At 43.7% G+C, this 23,664-nt stretch overlaps 1 protein-coding gene across 1 annotated transcript in view; it reads right to left on the bottom strand.

Annotated features, from left to right (window-relative positions):
* Positions 1 to 4,293: 4,293 nt before the first annotated feature.
* Positions 4,294 to 23,664, bottom strand: part of GSK3B (glycogen synthase kinase 3 beta) — a 145,137-nt gene continuing 125,766 nt past the window's right edge. Inside the window, exons 9-11 of the mRNA XM_083855080.1 lie at positions 19,295 to 19,481; positions 13,603 to 13,701; positions 4,294 to 6,837 (exon numbers count right to left, since the gene is read on the bottom strand). Coding sequence (XP_083711206.1) covers positions 6,770 to 6,837; positions 13,603 to 13,701; positions 19,295 to 19,481 — 354 coding nt within the window. The 3' untranslated portion in view covers positions 4,294 to 6,769. The remainder of the gene's footprint in view (positions 6,838 to 13,602; positions 13,702 to 19,294; positions 19,482 to 23,664) is intronic.

Below are 23,664 nucleotides of genomic sequence, written 5' to 3'. Positions count from 1 at the left end.
ACAGACAGGCAGCAGCAGCTACAAGATGCTCTTGACACACTGAGCCTTCAACGACACTGCAGGGAACCTCTGGCTGCTTTTGGTACTCACAGCTTAGGGAGGGTGTTTGAAACAACTGTAGAGATAAAACTGGAAACGTTACAAAGATGTGAAGGAGCTGAAGATCTCCTTCCAGTCAGCTTAGCAAGAAGTTAGGAGGTGCTCGAGTCCCATTCATTTGTCTCTGGCATTCAGAAGAGAGACCTGAGCGCGGAGCTGACAGTTCCTGTGCAAAGGCAACGCATAAAGAGAGCCCACAACTTGCATTCCAGGTGAGGGAAGTTCAGAAGAGACAGGAGGCCCCAGAGCACATCCATCCAGAAGTGCCCAAGGATGACTGACCCTCACCCCAAATCACCAAGGACTGTGATGAACTCCCACTAGGAGCAAGCTTTAAATAGCTAAACTCACCCAGAGAGGTGCTGTAGTTTCAACAGTGATGCGTTTGCAGGTGTAAGTGGCCACTCTTAATGCCAGGGCCAGAGTGGCTGATCAGAGCAGTCCCAGTCTCAGCATGAGTTGGATGCATCCAGAATCCTGGTGACCTTGTGGGACAGAGGTGAGTGAAGGGACAGCAGCCTCCGCTCACCGTGTTGCTCCTGGGGCAGCCAGGCTGTGGGTGGCCACCTGGCCCTGTCACCCCTGTGCCCCAGAGCAGCAGGGCCTGCACAAACCAAGCCCCAAGCCCACTCAGGGAGCCAGAGTGGGCTGCCACCTGCTCTGAGGGGCACAGCTCCATCAGCCAGGGGAGGCTACAACAGCTCCAAGACACATCTGGCAATCAGGAGAGGATCAAGGGGATCCTGACCCAACACTCACGGCGTGGACCCATCAAGGGCCCCTTCCCACCCTGCTCCCACTTGTCCTGGAGGGCCTCTGGAGCAGAGGCTCCAGCCCGGAACCCAGCAGAGGTTTCACGCGGCTCATGGCACACAAACAAAGCAAGAGGAGTCTCTTTGCAATATAAATTTGTTTTTATTGAAGCAGCAGTCACATGACCTCGCATCTAGCCTTTAGGATAGCGACAGAATGGATTCGGCCAGGTCAGCCAGCCCAAAAAAGGATTTTTATTTTTTTTTTCTTTTTTCTTTTTGCGCTAATAGACATGTCATGTTTAATACATACATTATCCAGTACCGGAAACCCAACTCAGAGATAGCTACGTGCTGATTTGCTGGAGGAACGGTCCACTGGACGTGGTCTCGACAAACTTTACAGATCACCACCAAATAACATTACTAATGGGATCCAATGATTAAAAAAAGAAACAACCCAAACAACCATGAGTGCAGGATTCAAAGCCAGCAGTTTACACAGGTTCTTAAGTTTGTATCTATAGGTGGACGGTAAAGGAAGATTGGTTGGTTTCAATTTGAAATATTTATGTCCCAGGGTTCCTCTCTCCATCAAATCAAACGGTATCATAGACAAGCTGGCATCTCTTTAAAAATAGCATGGAATAACACAGCTCATTTAAGAAAACATGCTCATTTCTTGAGGTTTTTCTTTATTATTACAAAGATTCACGTCCACCTATTCTCGCAGAGTGGAAAGAGGCATAAGGGTGAGGAACAAGGGTCAGAGAAGGGAGAGAGGAGGAGGGAAGAACAGGGCAATTTTTTGAAATAAAGACCACACACTTGGTATTTTTTAAATTTCATTTCCAGGCTAACCTACTTTTTATTTAATGCAAATTACAGTACCAGTTAACTATTTCCGAACCGAGTCACACAGAACAAAACGTATTTACAAGGGGAACGGGGCGGGGGAAATAATAAAACATTAAGCATACTTTCCACAAAAAAAGTTTATATTTAAAATGAAAAAAAAAAAAAAATCAGTCACAGAGGCATTCAAGTAGTAATAATGTTATACAGGTTTTGCTTTTCCTTTAAATCAAGACAGATTTGCACAAGTGTATGCAATAGTTTGTATACAACCCACAGTCCTTAATATATATATATTTAGATTTCTGTTTTTAAGATGGAAGTGGTCACGCTAATTGGTGTGTACAGGCCCAAGTGATCCATCAGCAACACATTAATGAACGCAAATTTTACAGGCAAGCAAATTATATATATATAAATATATTTTATATATATATATTAAAAATAAATTGAGAAAGACCAACACAAGGAAGCTACTTTTCTCGAGCTAACCCCTTAGGTACTGTTTTCCTTTCCTGTCGTTTTGCCATTATTGCAGTGTTGCAAAACGAAGCCAACTACGACCAGAACCGGCCGAGAGCCCCGTGGAAATCAGCTGCCACCCCAGGGGTACCCGCTGGCAGTCTCCGGAAGGCAGAGCCCGGACCGAATACCCTACTGTGCTTTTCCTCATCAGCTTTTCCTTTTTCTCCGCGGTGGCTGAGGTTCCTAGTACAGGAGTACGAGTCTGACAGGCTGCTTGACTTCTGCTTTTCCAAGTACTGAAAACTGGGGGGGAATTTTAGGTTGCTAGTCGCAGGCACCTGCCATTATTTTAGGTAAAGCTTGGCTTCGAAATAAGGGGGGACAGAGTGTTCAGGGGTCTTCTACCAGTCAATTTTCTTTTGCAGGTAATTTTTTTCTTTTTCCCTAGCAAGGTAGATAAGTTTAATAGTAAAGAACACCAGTGTCTCGATTGAGCGTCCATCGGGGGAGACAGACCGCAATCCAGCCCGGCTCAGGGACCCGCTATGGCAGGGCTGATGTAAAGGACACATCAAGACCACACTGGGTTAAAAAAGAAGCCCAAAAGAGTGTAAAAGAAGAGAGGGACAGCTCTGAGCAGACTGTCGCCAACAGCTTGGCATCACTGACCTTCGTGTCACCAGAAAGAAAGTGCAGCCTCTGCTTCACTGGAATGAACACGAGATGCTTCGAAATAAAACAGCAACCTTTGGTTTGGTAAAGAGTTACGTGTTTTCCCATTCAAGACAATCTTATGTGGAATACTAACAAGGTAGTAAAACACAAGCAAACTAGTTTTAGAAACAAGGCCTTCGTGCTGGGCACAAGAAATCAAGAGTCATGTTAAACTTATCTCAAGAAAACAAAAGTGACTTCGGGGAAGGATATGGGGGAAAAAAACAGGGAGAAGAAAGGGAACAGAAAGTCCTCCCGGCAGAAAAAACCACCGCAGTCTCCTACAGCGCTGCCCCCGCTCCCACCGCAGCCAAATGGCTCCGAGCACAGCAACCCTGCGGGATGTGGGGATTTCCCTCCCCGGGGGCCCTTTCCGCTCGCCGCTGTCCCCGGCACAGCCGCAGGGAGGGTGGGAAGGCCGAGCCTCCTGGAAGCTGCTGCTGCCCAGACGCTCCTGGGCACAGGGCTGAGGGGAGAGACAAGCAAAATCTAAATGGGCTGCTAGGGCAAGGGTCCGAATGAAATCAGCTGCTGCTAGCAGGAGGAGGAGGGCAGGGTGAGCACCTTGGAGACTCCCAGAACAAAGCCACAGCTCCAATGAAATAAATGACGGTGGAGACAGTTTCTTTTCGTTCTGCTACTGATCAGGGTATCACCGAAACCTTACAGCACTCAAAGAGTTAGAAAGCGGGGCGGGGAGGGGGGAGCAAAGATGTGGGTTTGGGGTGGGAGATACTGTTAATAAAGAAGGAGGAGAAAAAAATAAAAGGGAAATAAAATTCAAAAAATCATGGAAGCGAAGGCACTCCAAACTATATAGATACACTATACATCGCTAGAGTTATTGTTACAATAATACAGGCCGGTACCTACTGTACAGAGTTAAAACTATATGGCTTTAAAAAGCTCGTCTACATTTTGTCTGATTATTAAACAGAATCACTGCCCTGAACGGTAACTTTTTGCTCATTAATAACAGTTCCTGGGTCCACATATTTACATACAAAACAATAAAACTCAAAAATTCAAAAACAACCAAAAATAATAATGTACAAGCTTGAATTTGGTGAGGAGCTTTGTTTTTTGTTGCTATTTTTACTGTGTTTTTTTTTCTTTTTTTTTTTTTTTTCTTATTTACAAAAAAAGGTTGTTCAAAGACCTGGATCTAACTTGTATAAAAGAGTGTGTGATCCTGCTATGATCCTTGAAAACAGAAATAAAATCAGAGGGGCACCCCTGACCCTCCCCCCCGCCTAACACACACACGAGACACACACAGACGCTGGCACAGTCACAAAACCAGAGAGAAACGCTCTGACTCCCCTCCACCAGTCTTTAACAAAAAAATGAAAAAGAAAAGCCACATGTCCTGGCACAAGCAGCAATTTTTCTTTGATATTTTTATTACTTTTTTTTTTTTTAAAAGACTCGGTAATTTACTGCCTCCAAATAACAGCGCCTGTGGCCAATGCTTCAGCAGTCTTGTCTATACAGCAGATCCATACCCTGCCACTGTCCTACTTTTTGAGTCTCCTGCATGGATTTGGATCACTGGGTCAACCAAGCCCCTTCACTTACCTTTCAGGACACTGACTAGCCGAGCGCATGTGTTAAGACGCTCTTCAGCCCTTTCTATTAAGTTGCAGGTAAGCATTTGGAAAGCCTTCTGTTTCTCAGCGTGGGTGTGCTTTCCTTTTGCAGCCAGCCAGAATGCAAAAAAGCTTTTAAAACCTTTTTTTGTGTGTGTGTGTGCCCAACAGCAAATCACCGAGGGGTACAACATGAGGTTTTTATCGGTAGGTGGTCACTCACCTCTTCAATCAGCTCCCGCATCCCCAAACCCACCGCGTGCCAGGCAGGAGGGAGAGGGCAGAGCTTTTATCAGTCCTGGGGCTGCTAAGAGACAGTTTCCAAAAAATCCCACGTCAACAGCATAAAAGGTACAAGAAGAAACACACCGAGCTCGTGACCAAGCCCCTGCCGCCCCTGCGGCGGCCGAGCTTCCAAAGCCTCTACTGCCGGTTCCCCCCGGGCCACACGAATGTTCCGCGTGTTCCCGAAAAGCAACTGCTTGCCTTAGAGATCCGCTGGTCGAGGAACGGCTCGGTAAGCACCAAAGGCGACTACAGTTTGTTTCTCTGAAGAAGGATAAGGCTGGAGTGGACACCAACCGCAAGCCTACCACAAGATCAGGTCTCCAAAAGTCTCGTTTCCGCGCCGGGGCTGCATCCGGCCGCTCACCTGACCCTTTCGCAAGGAATATTGCTTTGACTTCAGGAAGAGAGACGTGGATGCTCGCACCACACGCCGTCGCAGGGAGGAAACCTGGACCCTGAACTGATGGGACTAGAACAAGCATTCACCTCACGCTTCAGTCAGACTGATTCGAGATCGTAGACAAAATAAAAAAAGCAGTATTGTATCTATGTATACATGTATATATTTATATAATATATATACACACACACTCATATAGAGCCAGCTTTCCTACAAGTCAGCAGGTACAAATTACCGTCAAGAGCATTCGGATGTGTATTTTAATAATCTACCAATGTAAAAACATAATGGCGACGTGGCAACACGCATCAATAAATAGAGATCAAAAAGAAAAAAAAAGAAAAAAGCAAGAGGTTAAAAAAGATGAAAATTAAATACAGATTCTAGCTGTGGATTTAAAATCAGAACTATTGGAGAATGTGGCATCCTGCAAGTTAAAACTGCAGTTAAAAAAAAAAGTATTACAAAATAAACCAGTAGCCTGTTACAGTTCACATTATAAACCCTGGTGTCCTTTTCCTGTACGCACCTTAGGAAAGGGAAGCCTGTTCAAATCAAGAGCCAAGGAGGGGCGGGGAGAGAAAAAAACCCAACCAAACACACTTTCACAGTGGCCACTTCCCAAAAAGTCCCTTAACATCCGTCCACCAGCTGGGCCCCTGCCAAGGATTTTGTTCGTCCGCTCTTCTCTGCTGAAGCTGGGAGCCGGCCCGAGACACAGAAAGCAGGAGCTCCAGCTGGGCAAAGGGGATGCCTCGGCAGAGCCGACCGCTGCTGTTCGTGCATGTGTGTGTATTATATTATATATCACCCACTGGGGCAAGACTTTTCCCACATGAAGCTGCAGATTTCCTCATCACTAGCACTGATTTTTAAATTGAAGGCTTCCGCTAGCGGTTCAAGCCTTAGACACACGGCAAACCCTCCCCCCCGCCCCACGGAAACCTATTTTCCTAACACATCACCCGCTCCCCGTGCCGAGCCAGGGCAGCTCTTCAGATAACCTGGGATATGGATTTGCTGACAAGAAACGCTGAGCTCTGTTGAATGACCCCTGCTAAGCTCCCGACCAAATTCAAGCTGTGCACTACATCAAAGTCCAAAACTTCACTTAAAAAGAAAATAAAAAAAGAGGGTAAAAAAAAAAAAAAAAAAAAAGAACTTCAGCAGAGAATGAGGTTTGGGATTTGTTTGTTTCGTTTTTTTCCTTCTTTCTGTTGTGGGAGGGGGTATGAGGCAAGAGTCCTGGTTCTGAAGTACACAACAGCAAACTTCCAACATGAAGAGATTGTCGAGGGGAGACATTGGTGTGTTGTATTGCTCCGCTTTCCCTCCTCCCCCCACCTAGTCCCCTGCCCCGGACACCCTGCAGAGTGAGAATACAATGAAACTGGTTTGTATTTATAGATATTTTACAAGGTTAAATAAGAACAACAATAATAATAATAAAAAATTGAACACTAAAATGAACAGGTTGGTTGGTTTGTTGTTTTGTTGGATTTTTTTTTTTCCTCTTTTTAATTTTCTTTCCAAATGTGACCAGTGTTGCTGAGCAAGACTCAAATTACTGGTGATTTTTCCTGTGCAGCTGGCTGCTTGGTACTGGTTCAGGTGGAGTTGGAGGCTGATGCTGTAGCTACACTATTGGTCTGAACTCGTTCTCCTGCGTTAACATCTGCAAACAACAGACGAGAAGGGGAGAGAGAAAAAACAACCAGCATTACCTCCGAAACAGAGACACATTGGAAACAACAGCTATGACATTGTCCACAAGGGGAAACCCACAACTCCCACCAAGGTGGTGTTTGGTTAGGATACTCTCCTGACTTCAGGGCTTGCAGATGGAACAATCCAGCCTGGGAGAAGATGGAAGATGGTCTCTAAGCAGGGGAAAAGCAACCTGGAGGGCTGAGGGCTGGGCTCCAGCAGGTTTTGCAGTCTGTAACACTGGTTGCGCAGTGTGAAGTCACCCGTGTTACGTCCCATAACCACAGGACAAGGCACTGGCATTGCCAAAGCCAACACCGGTGTCTGTGGTCACTACAAGGTTTCACACTGGTGCTGAGTTTCACATTGTTAATCCTTCTTGTAATAAATCTGCCTAGTAGTTGTGCCAATGGGTGCAGACAAGGAACGTGACAAGCCTGCTCCCCTGGCAGAAACAGCTGGTGTCCCAATGTGCAACTCATGCACTTGTTGCCTGAGAAAGTCTTTCAAGTCTGCTGCTGTACCCAGTGTTGCTCAACCCAAGTTGGATCTGCCACCCTCCGAATTGTTGAAGCAGATTAACATCAAGGCCTGAAGCCCGTAATGAGGTTTATGCAAGCACATGATATGTTAGAGGATCAGATCTCTGCAGTGAATGCCTCCAACACCTTCTCAGGGAGGGACAGTGCTTCACAGAGAGACAAGTCACAGGATCCAGGGCATGTGTCAAAGTGCATTCCAAGAAAACGGAGGGTTTGCAAAGAAATACCAAAAGGAAATTCATTGTAACTGTGTTTTCATAGGCCACATGCACGAGGTTTTTCCTCTAAAAAATGCACCAATTTCACCTGGAACCATTCTATACAGTACCTTATTAGCTAAGTCAGAAAGACTATAAGATACTTATAGATATGTGGGTGAACACCTAAACACGTAAAATACAGGATGGGAAAAATGTATTAAATGAGGTTTCCTCCAAGAGACCATCATGCATTTCACCCACTTAATTTATGTAAGATTAACTGCAAAGCTATTGATACTGTAACAGGAAAAAAACATCAGAAAGACTTATTATCTTGGTACAGAAGAGGGCAGACCGGGCAAACTATGTATTCCAAAAGACACATGGAAAGGGTTTATAAAAAGAAGGAACAGATTTGATGACCTCATCCTGAAGGGCTGTGTGACTAGCAAGAAAGCCAGACATGACAAAACACACTGGTCAGTTCTGGGTGGGCAGAAACATTTCTCCATCACAGAGGAGCTGGGCAATGCTCTACAGTCACCTGTTAGCAAAACCCCCTTCTCTTCAGCCACACTTACCTGACCACAGCCAAGAACAAAAGCACTGAACTGAAACTGAAAAACACCTTAAAGAACTTCCAATTCCAATTTCCTTGCCATGGCCAGGGACACCTCCCACTAGAGCAGGTTTCACAAAGCCCCATTCAGCCTGGCCTTGAACAGTTCCAGGGGCAGCCACAACTTTTCTGGGCAACCTGTGCCAGTGCCTCACCAGTCTCACAGCAAAGAACTTCTTCCTAATATCTAATCTCAACCTACCCTGTTTCAGTGTGAACCCATTTTCCCTTGTCCCAGCATTTCATGCCTTTGTAAAAAGTCCCTCTCTGGCTCCCTTGTAGGCCCCCTTTAGGTCCTGAAAGTTTGCTTAAGAGTTTTCCCAGAGCCTTCCCTTCTCTGTGCTGATCAGTCCCAACTCTCTCAAGGGAGAGGTGCTCCAAGCCCTGCTGGTGTCCCCAGAACTGGACACAGCATTTCAGGTGGGATGTCACAGATGAGAGTGAAGGGGCAGAATCACCTCTCTCAACCTGCTGCCCAAGCTACTTTTGATGCAACCCAGGATACATTTGGCTTTCTGGGCTAGAAGTGCACGTTGTCAATTCATGTCCAACCTCTTATCAGCTGACATCCCTAAATCCTCCTCCTCAGAGCTGCTCTCGATCTATTCTCTGCCCAGCCTGTATTTGTGCCTGGGGTGCCCTGACCCAGGGGCAGGACCTTGCTCTTGGTCCCGTTGAACTAGGTGAGTTTTGCACAGGTCCCCCTCAAACCTTCCAAGGTCCCTCTGGATGGCATCCCTTCCCTCCAGTCTGTCAACCACACCACACAGGCTGGCTAGAAATGGGCAGCACTTGTTGAGTCACAAATTAAGTAACATCAACAACAGTGACAAAAATAGAAAATCAAACAATCAGCAGCATCCAGAAACACAACTGACAAGTGGGAAGAGAGGGTGATGCCTATTTGAAAAGGAAATGCTGCAAGGAATGTGTGGGAAGAAAGACAAATAGTCCTGTGGGCAGAGGATGCCAGATGACTGCCCTGAGAGTTTCTCATTCCCTTTCATCTCACCCCAAATTAATTGCATCCCCTCCTTTACAAAGGAATGACCACCACGACAAAAAAAAAAAGCTCATGCAATTAAAGCACCAAGGCAGCATGACGACAGTACCAATGTTACGTGGGAAGCTGGCCTTGTAGGAGAGAGATGCCCTTCTATGTGGAGAATTTCCCTGAAGGAGCAATTCCCAAATCCCACATGCAAGCAGACCAAAAATGACCACAGAAATCAGAAGTGACCCAGCCAGCCAGGTAATAGTTTCTATACTTTAAACTCCACTACACCTATTCTAGATTGATTTTCAAGTATGGATAAACTCCAGTTAATGCAACATCTGCTGGCAGTGCCTGATGCGAGCAGTCCAGCTGGAGTCTGTACTGTTGGCAGAGGATTTCTCTGTATGTGTACAAAAAGTGCTTGTATTTCATCTGCTAAAATGAAACGTGCCTTTTGATCTCAATTTGCTGAAGACAGCAGAGGCTGAAATTGTTATCATTACATTGCTACTACACAGAGATAAAGAAAAAAAAGAGGAGGGGATGGAGCTACTTCATGTAACATGAAGCTCATTTGTTGACTCTGCATCAACAGGACATTCGAGTAACAAAGAGGTGCTTATTCCAGCATCACCTTGCTGAAGCACCAGAAGAAGAGCACAACTGGAGTATGAGGTTCTCTGGACATTGACTTCTCCCCATGAAAAATCAGTATTTGGGCCAAGAGAAGTAAATCTAGGTCCTCAGCAATGCTGACAGGGGACAGCAAAGCCCTGCTGGGGAGCACAGCTAGGAGCTGGCACACAGCTCTGTGGCACAGGATAGACAAGTGCCCAGCTCAAGGTCAGGGCAGCCTCTTTGTCCTGAACCACTGCCTGACACCTCTGCCTGTGCAGGCAAAGAAGCATCATCAGGTTTAAGTGCCAGCTGCTTCCAAAAGTTCTTTCAAACAGAAGGCAAAAGCATCTCTCATTATAGAGAACTTCCTCTAATTCAGCTTTTCCCTCTAAGGAGTGCCTCAGCTTTCTTGGAGGGTACATGACACTCCTTAAAAACCTCCTGAAGGGAAAGACATGGCTACAGTTCAGAGAGCGACACAGATGCCAGCTCAGACTGAGAAAGCCCATTAGCACTGCTGACAGCATTAGTTGGGTGCATTTGTGACGCTGATGGGCTGTGCTGCTCATCTGCAAAGATACAGAAACAAAGATACCACTAGCCTGGGAATCCTCACAGGACAGCTGAGGAGACAAGTGGAAGGAGGAGGATAGCCTGGTTTCCCTATTGTGCTTGCCTGTGGATGTAGAAATCCAGAAATCTCTGAGCAAACCTGGCAAGTTTTACTTCTCTTGTCATGGATACATCCCTGTTCTGAGCTTGTAGAAGCCTAAGAGAATTGCTTGCCCATCTTCTCCTGCTTAAGGAATTCAAGTTTTCCAAAATTCCTTCAATGTGAATACCACAAATGCACTAAATCTTATTTCATGGAGCACTGTGGTATTTTTCGACTACAACACACTGGCAGGTAACACCAGCTCTAATCTGTTTTGTTGCTGAAAGTTCAGACACACCATTGCATTTGGGATTACACGGGATCAACACAGCAGGATGCCTAAGACGATGACCCCAGAATCCCTGCTGGCACCACTTCCCTGCAGATGGCAATTATGCTCTTCCCATCTTAACGGTGACTAACAGGGAGGTAACTACTGCTGGCTGATCCAGGAAGAAAAATGTAGTCACACAAGCAGGTATGCATTACACTCAGCTTGGTCTGCATGCTCCCCTCTCAGATGCTGTGGCTGCACAGATCTGAAACCATCCTCTTGCTCCTCCAGCTATCCCCAGGAATACAACTGCACTGGCATTTTTAATCAATGGCCAGTATACATCATAGAGAACTAGCACCTCATTTCAAGCAAGGGCCAATAAATTTTATCTTTCTTTTCCTCCACTTTGCTTTAGATGTGCCACTCTGTCAGAGAGTTTCTCATAAATGTTTAGGAGAATTTACTAATGCCAGAGCAGCAACACTACATACTCCCACTGCAAAGCCAGGTTCCATTACTAGAGCAAATACAGCTTTTTGCCTCAAGAGAAGAGGAAATTGACAGGAAATGTGTTTTTTTTAACACTGCTGGCTAGAGAGAGGCACAAGTTACACACTAATAATGTGAATTATAGTTATGTATTTGCTCTTCCCTTTATTGCTTTGAGAGCTACATTTTGCTGCATCATTGCCACATAGAAAAGCAGTTTCTGAACCTGTGACTGCTTAGTCACACATGCAAACATTTTGCAGAGAAGTCTCCTGCCTATCAGGATGCCCTGGGTTAGGTGGGAGACTTGTTCCCACACTGCTTTAGCAGTTACTTAGGAACTTAACATTTACTGCTCTGGGAGGTGCAGGAGGTATAGAGAAAGAAGGGTCTCTTGTATGAAGATCTCTTCCTAAGTGTAGCATCAGCATGCAAAGCACAACAGAGTAAAATGACCTCAACAGGACCTAATCCTAAACATCACAACTCTGATGACATTCCCACCACCTGCTGTGAGAAACCCATGTGAGTAAGAAATGAGCAACTGCAGAAATCCAAAGCTTTCCAATACTGAACTTAATCTCACAATTTCTTTCCAATCAGCAAGGATATTATTTTCGGTTTTGAACCACAAATAGGAGGACACATCCCAGCTCAGTGCTGTGCTTGCAAACAGAAGCTTTAAAAATGTTGACATCAGTAATACAGGATGGGCTGGGTTTTTTTGGCTTTTTTGGGGGGTTTTCTTCTTTTTTTTAATGCTTCACATTGAGGACTTGGCCTAATGCATTTTCTCCCTATACAAGCCCTAGAGAAGAGGTGAGTGAAAACAGATTTCTTAACCCCATTAATTCCTCAAGACTTGTGTCTTGGTGGAAAGAACTCCTTAAAAGGCATGAAAGTGACATTAAGTGAAACAGTATTATTCAGAAAGGCTTAAAATAATTTTCCATGTTTGTATTTTGTAGTTTTTAAATCACTTTTACTACTTTATCTGTTTTCTCACTTGTTGTTGAGCAACAGATGCACATAAGAGGGAAACAGAGAACATGACTATTTGCAAAATAACGCCAAAGTGTATGAAACAAACATTAAATTTGAAAATAGCAGTTTTGCTTTTTCTAAATTCAGAGTACATAAATGGTACAAGTTGTGCCTTTAATCTACTGCTACTACAATTTCAGAGAGAAATCTCATCTTTCATACCTGGGTGCATCTGTCACAGAGTATGAAAATCCTCTCTGTAAAGCACTGGCTGGACCAAGTGCATCAAATCTCAGGTAACTGTCCAGCACATCAATCAACATCAGCAAATGCCTTCCTGCACGCTTCAAGAGCAGCTTTTGAATCAGGCCTTCTCCTTATCAGCTATCCTATGCTAAGAAGTGTCCTGCACTGCCAAAGGGCTGACAGCCCCTGTGGGCTGGGGCTGACGTGCAAGCAGGACATGTGGAAGCACACCTGTTCTGCAGCCTGCCTTTGGTTGCCCAAGCCCTGAGACAGCCTCTGGTGTGCTGACTCAGGGCTGACTCAGAGGAAGAATGCTATGTACTTAATCACCTCTGTACATCCTGCAGCACCTGGGAGCTTCTTTGGGACTTTCCCAACTGGTATTACCAGGCTTAAAGCTTTCACTGGAAACAGAATAAATATGAAGTGGCTAAAGGCCAACATTGAGCTTTTAAAAGGTTTCTGACAGAAACCTGAGAGAGCAGGAGGCAAACAAAAAGTTCACTCAGTGCTGGCCAAAACCCAAAAACATCTGCCTTGTGCCTGAAGATGACACAAGCAAACTCAGTAGGAAGCAACTTCAACTACTGAGAACAGGCAGTGAGCACACTGACTGAACTCTCTTAACTAGACTTTTAGATGCCAATGCCCTTAGGGAAAAATCCTCTCCATCCACACTACACAGAGGCCATATGCTCTGAGCTAGCTGTTTCTTTTCTTTCTAGGCATCACAAACTCATGCACCAACTCAGTGTTAATTTCAGGGTGGCTAAGAGCACAGAAATTAGGTGTTAGTCCATGTGCAAACCAATCCACATGGACTGCTAAAAAATAGGCGAGATAATGACTTTTTTTTTTTAAGAGTGAAAGTCCAAGTGAGAAGGACCAACACATTAAGCAACGAAATACAAGCTGGAGTGCCCTGGGCTGGGACTTGGCTTAGTGACCACAGCTAGCACCCATATGACCACCTGCCAAAACCAAAGTTCAGGTCATCCTGAAACAATCCCTTTCTCCCTGTTCACTCTGTGGGCCTCAGCAGAGGGAAGGTGCCTGGGCAGCAGGAGCAAGGGTGGGGAGGGAGGCAGGCAGTTGCACATTCTCACCTGAGGCCGCTGTAGCATTTGTAGGGGTTGAAGCAGCTGCTTGGTTCCGGGCATGAGCAGGGATGAGGATCGAAGCCAGAGATGGGTTACTTGACAGTTCTGGAGGGGAGGTGGAACAAACAGAGTTAGCTCATCATCCACAAAGTGCTCCATATGCAGGATCAGCTCCTAGGGTTTCCCCCTGTAACAGCACCTCAGGTGAAACACATGCCCTTACAGCCCAAGGTCACGTTACATTTTCTTCTTTGCCAATCAGTGAGAGGAAACCACAGTGATACTTAGCAAGGCAGTCTCCAGAGCAAGACTGCCAAAACTACAGATAGTTGTGCAAAGGGGTAATTTCCTAGAGAAAGACAGTGGCTTGGGAGTGAGCAAAGAACCAGCCAAGCCTGTACCTTGTCAATGGCCTGATAATGCTGTTTCCTTCTGAGCACTGGAGAAGGATCCCCGTCCTCACACGCCCACCTGCAATCAGTCTCAGGGAGAAGGCTGATAACAGTGGTGCTGCTTTGGGCACTGGTTCAGCAAGCAAGCAGCTGCAACAGTTGCTCCAAGAGCTTCAGGGATTAGTTCTTTGGCTCACTCAAGCATCATATTTTCTCAAGGACGCAGGAACCCCAGACCAAACTCTCACAGCAGTCTCCTTGAGCAAGGCTAAGAAGAGGTAATGTATTCTTTAAAAGGACAGGGAAAGGCAAAGGGAATTGGTCAGCTGGGCAATTTAAATGGAAAACAAAATGATGCAATCACTAGAAGACATGAACCAGGGAAAAAAACAGTCATGTCTTTTAGGCTCCAAATCTAATATGGCTTTAGTGTGTATCAGAACAAGAAATAGGCATCTTACAGCCACAGCTGTGGGAGGACTAAGGGCAACACATTGCCAACAAATGACAATCTTCTGGCACCCTTTCAAGAGAATCTAGTGCCTCACAGAAGGTGGGACTGAGCTGAGACAAGACAGGTCCTGTTTATTTCAGAAACAGGAGTGACTGGCTGTCTCCTGAGAAAGCAACATCCGCTAAAAAGGATGTGAACAGTCACCTCACGGAAGGAGACTGATGACTTTTGGAGCTCCAGGAGGTCATCTGGAGGAGAAGTGAGAACAGGAGAATAGACAGCTTTTTACGCAAGACCTCCAGATAGCACAGCCTGTACAGAAACCCAGCCAAATTGTGGCATGGCTTCAGTGAGGGGGTTTTGGAAACAGTCTCTAATTATTTGAGCCTATTGCTTTTCTTTAATGCTAGCTTTAAACTCAGGGACTAAAGGGAGAAGCAGTCCACTTGCTGACTTTTTTTTCCTCAGCTGTTACATTAAGTTTCATTACTGCTGGGAGGAAAAGAGGCAGAAGACTCTCCCGATTACAAGCCTCTTATTACTACACATTTAGAGACTGTGTTTCAGCACTTATAAATGCAAGCAGGTTGCTACACTACCTGCAACCCATCTAATCTATCTTGCAATACTCCATTCAAGTCTAAGCAGAGCTAGCTAGTCCTTCAAGAAAGGACCAGTACCCACAGCACATGTACAAAATCCTCAATTCATACATGAGTTCATATATTCATAATATTATGCGGAATTTGTGAATCTCCATTTTAAACGGAAAAATAAACTGAAGAAACATGAATCCTTAAGTGTCAAAGTGGAACACCAGTCATAAACCTACACTTCAATACTATCTTGAGTATTAGCTGCTTTGTGCTAGAAAATATTCCTCCCTTAGTATTTTTTCCAAATTTGTTTCCCAAATCTGTTATTACGGGAAACCTACTCTTCATGTTGCTCTTTTGAAAGTTTCTATCACCCCTGCATTATTTTCTGCACATCACTCAAAACAATATGGGGCTATGATCCAAACAAAAGCAGAACTAAAACAAGGAAACCCCATGACACTTGCTACCTTCCAGTGCTGCACAGTGCCTCGAGGTGCAGCTACAGACTGTCAGGGTTGCTGTGGCCCAAGAACCAGTTCATCAGACAGAAAAACACCCTTGCAAGGGCACTTCAACCTCCTTCTCATTCCCCCCTCATCTAATGTTGTCAGAACACCTCCTTTTGTATTGTGGCAATAATAATAATGGCTTTTTGTTGTGTTTAATGCAAGTGCAACCATTTCTCTGAAGCTACCTTAAAGAACTTTGATAGAGACTAGAGGACTGACCTTGCTCCCTTCTCAAACCTCCCATTATCTTTCTCGGTATGCAGTTTCTTAAATTCAGCATGCTCTGCGTGTCTTGAACTGAAGAGGATCAGGCCAGTTCAGAGGAGATACAAACAAAGTAAAGTGGACTCTCTTGGTTGAAGTTTAACAACAGTTTTGAGAACTTGTTTGAATTTTTGCTACAATGTATTTTTGTACCAATCCCATCCGTAAAGATGAGACATAGCAATACTGTGGAGAAAGCTGGACCTGTGATTATCTGCAGTCTACAAAATCCTGAGAATCTCTGTCCTTAGTGATTTTTCCCACAGTATTTGGGCAGGGTGTTTAACTGTAGCCTGGTTATGAAAACCAAATGTGCGGCTCAAGGCTGGGTTAATTACAACCAATACAGCTGCAAGAAGCTGTTGTGGTCAAGGGAATCCAGACAAAGTTTTCAATACCACGATGTGAACAGAACAGCTATCCCAATTCAACTGTAAGACCAAACCCCCATGCACATCACCTGGGAGAACACCCTGTCTGCTGATTGAATCAAACCATTTGCAGCCACTTAACACCTCCAAGAAGGAGGAGGAATGAAAATGTCCAGTTTCGCTAAAGACCAGATCACCTTCATTCCCCAAACACAAGAAAATGCCTGGTGTTGGGAAACAGCGCAGTGCTCTTTATCAGTAGTATTATAGTGCTCTTTATCAGTAGTATTATACTTGATACATCAATACTCCAAGAATTCCCTGGAAAAAAATATTCTTGTACCATAGGTTTTTGTGGTCACAATATCAAACTTTCCATTATATATACACATAAACATATATCTCTCTCTATAAAAAAAATTAAAAATTAAAGGTCACAGGCTAGGGTCATTAAAATATAAACAAAAATCCCAGTGCACTCCCCCTTCAGTAAAAAAGTCATTTATCTTTGAGAAGCGTGATAACCATTCCTAAATGCTGAACCACTGAAAGAATTTTACATTCTTCAATGGCCAACATGGAGTGGCATTAACTTTTGTGATGCAGCACAATTGCTGATGTGTTACAAGTAGTTTAGGAAATGGCAGTCATTTCACAGACTATTCAAAAATTTGGCTTCTAGGAGAAAAATTGCTTTTTGTGTTGCAGATCTAAAAGCCTAACTGAACTGCACTCTGAGGCTAGCAGAAATACTTCCTTAGCCAAAATAACTTTTTCAAAACCGAATGAACATATAATATTCATTTAAATGAAGAGAAACTTATAGGCAAGACATTACCAACGACCAGACAATGCTCTCTTCAACAGACTTCAAGATAAATACCCACATGCCCCACAACTTACAGCTGGCTGCCAAAGACCATGATCTTGATCTTCCATATACCCTCACTGCTCTTTTTCTAGACTCCATCTGAGCAGCATCAGTGCCCAGGTCAGCATACTTGGTAGGATGTTAAATTTATTTTTGAAAATCAATCCAATGTCTTAATGGTCAGATTTATCTCGTCATTTCTAACAGTTTTGCCTTCAGGCCCTCTGCAGTCACTTCCTACTTCATGGTTTTCAGGCAACTGGGTATAGCCAAATCAAACACTTCTAGAACTTAATACTGCCTGTTGGAAATAAATGCTATTTAAAACAAAATTGTCTTTCATTACTTTTTAAATTACCACAGATGACTTAACATGACTCATTATCCATCTAATGATTCAATATGTTTCCCAGTTGGAATTTCTGCTCTAGAACAGCCAATTTGATGAAACCTTGCACAGTAAAGACTAGAGAACAAAGACTGAACAGTTGTCACAGGAGGAGCAAAAGCTTCTTGTAAATCTTGAGTTGTCAGGACTACTGTACATTTATCAGCTACAAAGTTCTTCAAATCACTGCACTAAGCAATGTATTTAGGTATTTAAAAACAACTCTGGTTTGGGTTTTTTTGAGTTTGACTGGTCATCTGCAACAGAGCTATTTTGGAAAGGCATTAATGATCATCCTGTGTCCTGCGTTCCCTTTACAGATGGTAAAACTGGCACCTGTAGATGACAGACAGAAATTTGCTTGTTTTATCTCAAGGAAATTGCTCCACAGGCACTGTTTTCTCTTACCATTCCCAGGACTCGCTGGGTGAGAGAGGGCAGATCAGCTCCTCAGGATGGCAAAAGAGGAGCTTTAAGCTTGCTTGAGCATGAGGGTAGCTTATCCAGCAGCTTCCACACTACCTGAGGGGAACCAGGGACACACTCCCTATTCATATATGTGTTTTTCCTCTAAGAAAAACATTTTTCAATTGACTCACTATGGAGCTTTCCAATTCTTTTTAAAAAGCTTGTTTTCATGCAGTAGATAAGTCAAATCTTAATGTCATCATGAAACAATTAATCCATACTTTCAAAAAGAACAGTGGTGAAGCTGTATTAAGATACTGGGATCAAAACTATTTTAGCTACATAAGATAGCCTTAGAGGGCCAAAACAAAATGCAATCCAGGAATACAAGGAAGCACTTGTAACAAAACTACTAAATTTCTAACAACAGATGCAGAAATCAGCGCAGAGGACAGTGACCTGGAAGCACAAGCTATTTACTTGACCATTTCAATGTGTTTATGCTTCCTAAAAAAATTTTTTTTAAATAAAAAAAATAAAAAGGCTCCACAAGTTGAAGGAGAAAGCTGTTTCACATTTTGGCAGAGGGGCACGGCCTGCACTAAAGAGTTTGAAAAATGACACTGATGGTAACTGGGCCAAAAGGTGTTTTGGACTTTCAACAGAAAATGCACATACAACTATTCTTGCTCAAAGGGTGAGAGAGTTGGCAGCTGATCACTTACAGAAAAAACAACAGAAAAAGTGCTCCAAAATTAATTACTAGCATATTTGTATGCCATACTTCTCACATGTTCTGTCTTGGCAGGCAAAACTATTCTGGGGGGTACCAGTTTTACATTCCTGACTTCTGTAGAAAAAAAATAGATGAATGGTTTTAAAATCTGATACCAGCCTGGCTTCAAATAAGAAAGTTAGCTGTACATTTATTTTTATAGTTTCTAAATGACTGTAATGCCAGATGAACTGTACAGTAATTAAATTCTGGACAGTAAAGCATCTGTATTTATCTTGCATCTAGAACCAAAATGAACAGCAAGACTACAAACCTCCCTGCCAAACCTAACATGTATTACTACTTGGCTATGGTGTTTCAGGTATGAAGAAGCAGGACCATATCCAAATGATATTCTAACCTGCATGGTCCAGTGACTGTGATATTTCACACAAAGCAGACTCTGAGCTATTCATATTCATACTCTGCAGACACATGCCATAAGCATGTAATCCTTCCTGATGCAATACACTAACAACCATCCTCAGAACCTCAACGAAACTGAATTGGAGAAACCAAGACTCTGAAAATCCTGTAACTTCAAGACCCTTTCCTCTCTTTTTGAAATGGACAGCTGGTGATGCAACTACTTAAACTTAGCACCACTCAGAGATTTTTTCCCACCGCTTCCTCGTACAGAAGGGCTCCTCCAGCGCTCCCAGGCTACCTTGAGTGGTGAAATTGAAGAGTGCAGGTTTGTCTCGCCCGTTTGGTAACTTGACGTTTGGGTCCCGTAGTTCATCGAAGAAAGAGTGCGCGCAGGCCTCCAGGGGAGTCAGGCGGGCCGTGGGCGTGTACTCCAGCAGGCGGCTACATAGCGCGATTGCTTCGGGGGGAGTGCGGGGCCGGAAGACCTGCGGGGACAACAAGGACACAAGCAAGGAGAAACGCGTTGTCTGGCTGGCTCCCGTCTCTTTGTCGACCAGAAGCAAGTCAGAGCAATTAAACCTCTCATTGCCCAGCAAGCTGGAACAAACACACTGGCGGTTTGTGCTAATCAAAGTCCTGCAGTAAGTGTGGGAAAATCCATTCCTGGGGTTGAGAAAGGGTTAATTGCAACGCCTTGCACTAGAGTGAAGGTGCAATGCCAGCAAGAGACTTCATGAGAGCGCACTCAGAAAAACAACTTTGAGAATGAAGGGAAAACTCATTCAAAAAATCATGACAAACACACACAGGTGCTACCAGCCATGCATATGGGGTGGAGTGAAGGTGGGGAAGAAGGTTCAAATGAGCAGGATTCACTGAATGTAAAAATACAATACAGCCCCGCTACGGTTTAGGGTTGGGGTTTTTCTGGCTAGTGAAGGAAGTCTTACTAACATGGACCTTTGCAGGCAGGCAGGTCAGACTGTTGCTATGGAGGCTGCTGTTCGGCTTTGGAGAACAACAAGGAAAGCACGGGTGGGGTGCAGGAAATGTCTAGCTCCAATTTGCAAGTTACTCCTTCTGTGACCTTATTCTGGCAAGCTACTCCCATAAGTTTACAGGGATAATTTCTGCACATTTGGTATTTGTAAGGACAGCTGAAAATTGCGTCAAGAAAACCAACTATTTTAGTCTAACAGATTTTTACTTTGAGTGATTACAAAAAGCAGTTCTTCACTGGAGTTTTGTTTTAAACCTCTACCCACTACTAACCACACTCTGCATACTCCTTTCTCATTCCTTTTAAAGCAAAATAGGAGTTAATCATGTACATGACCTGGATGGCCTCCTCAAGCATTTGGCTCTTGCTATGTTGCAGCTGAAATGCTGTCTGGGGTAAAGGGAGTAGGGTGGGCGCAAGTGTTAAGTTCTGATGCCAGCATTTTTGGTAAAAATTGAGGTAATCCAAAATGCCTTTGTACCAGTGCAGGTGAACACAAGCCACACAGCACCACAGAGGAAAAAAAAAATAAATCAGTGCATGACATGCTAGTTAATCACAGATGAGAATCTTGCACAGGCACTCCTTTAGTAGGTTTTAAACCAGGCATATATGCTCTCATGAATGAGAATCAAATACAAAAGCTGAGTTCTGCAAGGACTGAAATTTCCTCCCCTTGATACCCAGCTGGGCCAGGAGCACTGGGTTTGCTGCAGTGGGTGCTGTGCTAACTAATTTGTGTGGCAAGGAATCCTGACATGGCGAGTCAAGGAGCCATGTATAGGAAGACTCGACTATATTACTACTACCAGGTTATTGCAAAACAAACTGCAAAAATTTTTACATGAGGCCTATAAAGATAAAAAGAAAGACTTTAGGTTAACACTGCTGGCAGAGAACTTGTACTGACCACTGTGTTACCAGTGTAGGGCCACCTGAAGAGGCAGCAGAAGCTGCTTTGTGCCTGCTGCCTGTGGAGTTTGGATTGCTGACCACAGCACACAGTGGATGCAATTACTACTCCCAAGTCACAGCCTGACCAGAACAAAATCCAAGACTGTCTCCAGTTAAAAAAAAAAAAAAAAAAAAAAAAAAAAAAAAGATAAGAGAAAAAAAGCCTTCTGGCTGCTTCCCCCACATCCCCATGGTAAGTAGCACAAATGTGTATGTCTTGAGGTAAACCCACAGAAGTGAAGTTGTTCTGAATGTAATGTGAGGTAAAATTATTGAGGTCTCCCTCATGCAACTTCACAGTGATATTTTACCAAGTTTGATTTATCACAGCCTGAAACCTTAGTACTTCATTCTTAGCTGTGTTTTTCTCCTCAGTACAGCTCACATATAAGCCACTATACAGACTTTAGGAAGAAAAATATTTTATTTCCTTAAGGTAAAGATGATAAGCCCTTATATTAGGAAAATTAGTAGCAGACAGTCACAAATCTGACAAGGAGTACTTGCTTGTCCACTCAAACCCCTCATTTTCCAGTCCTTGAAACCCTAACATATTTCCTCAACCCTGTTATGAACTGCTCAGCCTGCCTTTGGATCTAGAATTAGTCATTTGGGTAGGCAGTTCCCAAAGTCTGCCCTAACTGCTTGAAACCAAGAACGGGGGGAAAAAAACCCTGTATACTAGGAGGCCTCACATGGCCTTCCCCTGCAACAAGCGGTGACTAACACATGAAGCAAGTTACAGGTCTGTGCCCCTCTCATCTCTCTCAGCTTGTGTTACATTTGCCTGGCTGCTGCCTCAAGGATGCAGTTTGAACTCAATTATTCCACCTTTAGCATTTTTCTCCTTTTTTTTCTCAAGGCTAGGCCTAGTAATTTGAAAAAATGTTTAAGTACATACCCGTACTCCTGAGGTGAAATGTCCTGTTCCTGACGAGTCCTAAAGATGATAATGCAGTGAAATAATCCAAACAGGGGGAGTCAATCCAAAAGAGAATAGTCCAGCAAGGAAAAATATAGCCAATATTATAAGAAATCCATGGTGTGGGGGACATAGTAAATGTTTATACAATTAGAAACTTTAAACATCAGTCTCCATAGCAGCAAGTCCAACTTCACCACAGTGTATGCCAAAAAATCGATTGTGCAATGGTGAGGCATAGTATAGAAACACTTCTATATGAAATTTATGTTCCAATGCCAGTGCATTTACTAAAAAAATAAAAAAAATTGAAATCAAAACTCTAACTTGAACTAAAAGGGTAATTGAAATTCTCATAATAAAGAATTTTGAGTCCTCGGTCCTGGATATAAACGTCCACAGAACCAAGTGGCCAGATTAGTTTGTCTCCAAAGATGCATCCCACTTGTAAATCTGTCCCAGACATACAATGTAAACTTTTGGATGGTTTTGGGTTTTTCTCTAAAAAACCCAAATCCCTAGCAATTTGTAATTTGTGCTGAAGACAAAGTAAAAATCTGAGATCTATAATTTAAATTTGGATACTTTTAATTTGTGTGCACTAGGAGTACCTCAGGCCGCCGCGGATTATTCTCCATTTTGGATTGACTTCTCCCTCCACTGGATTTTGTTTGCTGGCATTATCTCTTTAGGATTCTTCAGGAACTGGACGTACAACCTCAGGAGTGCGGGTATGGACTGAATTTCTCTCTATTGCGGGTTTATTTCCCCTCATACCCGTCGCACCCGTTACTTAAGGAATTTTTTTCTCCTCAATTTGTCCCCTCCCGCCTCCCTTTTGAATAAACGTCCTAAGGAATAAAAGCAAAGCCCTCTATGGTCTTTTAGCTCTTCCCATTCAGCAAAGTTCCCCCGGGAAAGCTGCCCAATTCACCCACCGAGAACTACAAGAGCAGCTGCCGCCCACAGCAATGGCTACGCCAGCACTTCCATGCCACGGGGCACCGATGCCAAGGCAATGCTGGGCTGATGCTCCGTGGTGGGAAGGGGCGGGAGGATGGACAGACAGTGGGACTTGTGAGCCATGAAGCCCCTCGCACGTACGTCTCAGCAGGAGTTTAAAGTCTCTGTAGTTCTCAGTGAGGGAATCAGTTTAGTAAATAATCCGCGGATTATTTTTAGTCTGCGGACTAAAATTTAGTGCACGGACTAAAATCCGGCCCATCGGAGCAAAGTCTGTCTCGGTCTAAAATACATTTGGGTGAAAGCAAAAGAAAAAAAAAAAAAGAAAAAAAAAAAAAAGGAAAAGAAAAGAAAGAAAAAAGAGAAAGGAAAATAAAAGGAAAAAAGCTAAGTGCACAAAGTGTTTGGGTAGACTAACATTTAGTATACAGACTAAATACGGCCGGGCAAAAGGCACAGCAAGTCCACAAACAAAATAAAAACCAAAAATAAAACACTGACAGGAACTTTTAAAGCAATCAGATACTACCCCACCGGCGCAGCAATTCATTTTTCTAAAATGAAACAAGACCTTGTGTAAGGCAATTTGTCCACAGGAGGGACCGAAGGCTCAAGTTTTCATTTTAAAAAATGAACCTGTTTTGGAGATAAACAAATGCAAAAAAAAGGCTTTACATACAATATTCTTCAAGAAAAATTTGCACTTGAATAACTCAAAACCTCTTGTTTCTGCAAAGCAAATGAATTTCAGGCTGAGACCCAGGTTGCTGTTTTTTTTCTTTGGGGTTTTTTTTGGATGAGTTACAAAAATCTCTGGATGATCATGTCA

This window comes from Zosterops lateralis (genome assembly GCF_965231275.1).
Source record: "Zosterops lateralis genome assembly, chromosome: 2".
Lineage (NCBI taxonomy): Eukaryota > Metazoa > Chordata > Aves > Passeriformes > Zosteropidae > Zosterops > Zosterops lateralis.
This window is presented reverse-complemented; position numbering and strand designations above follow the sequence as displayed.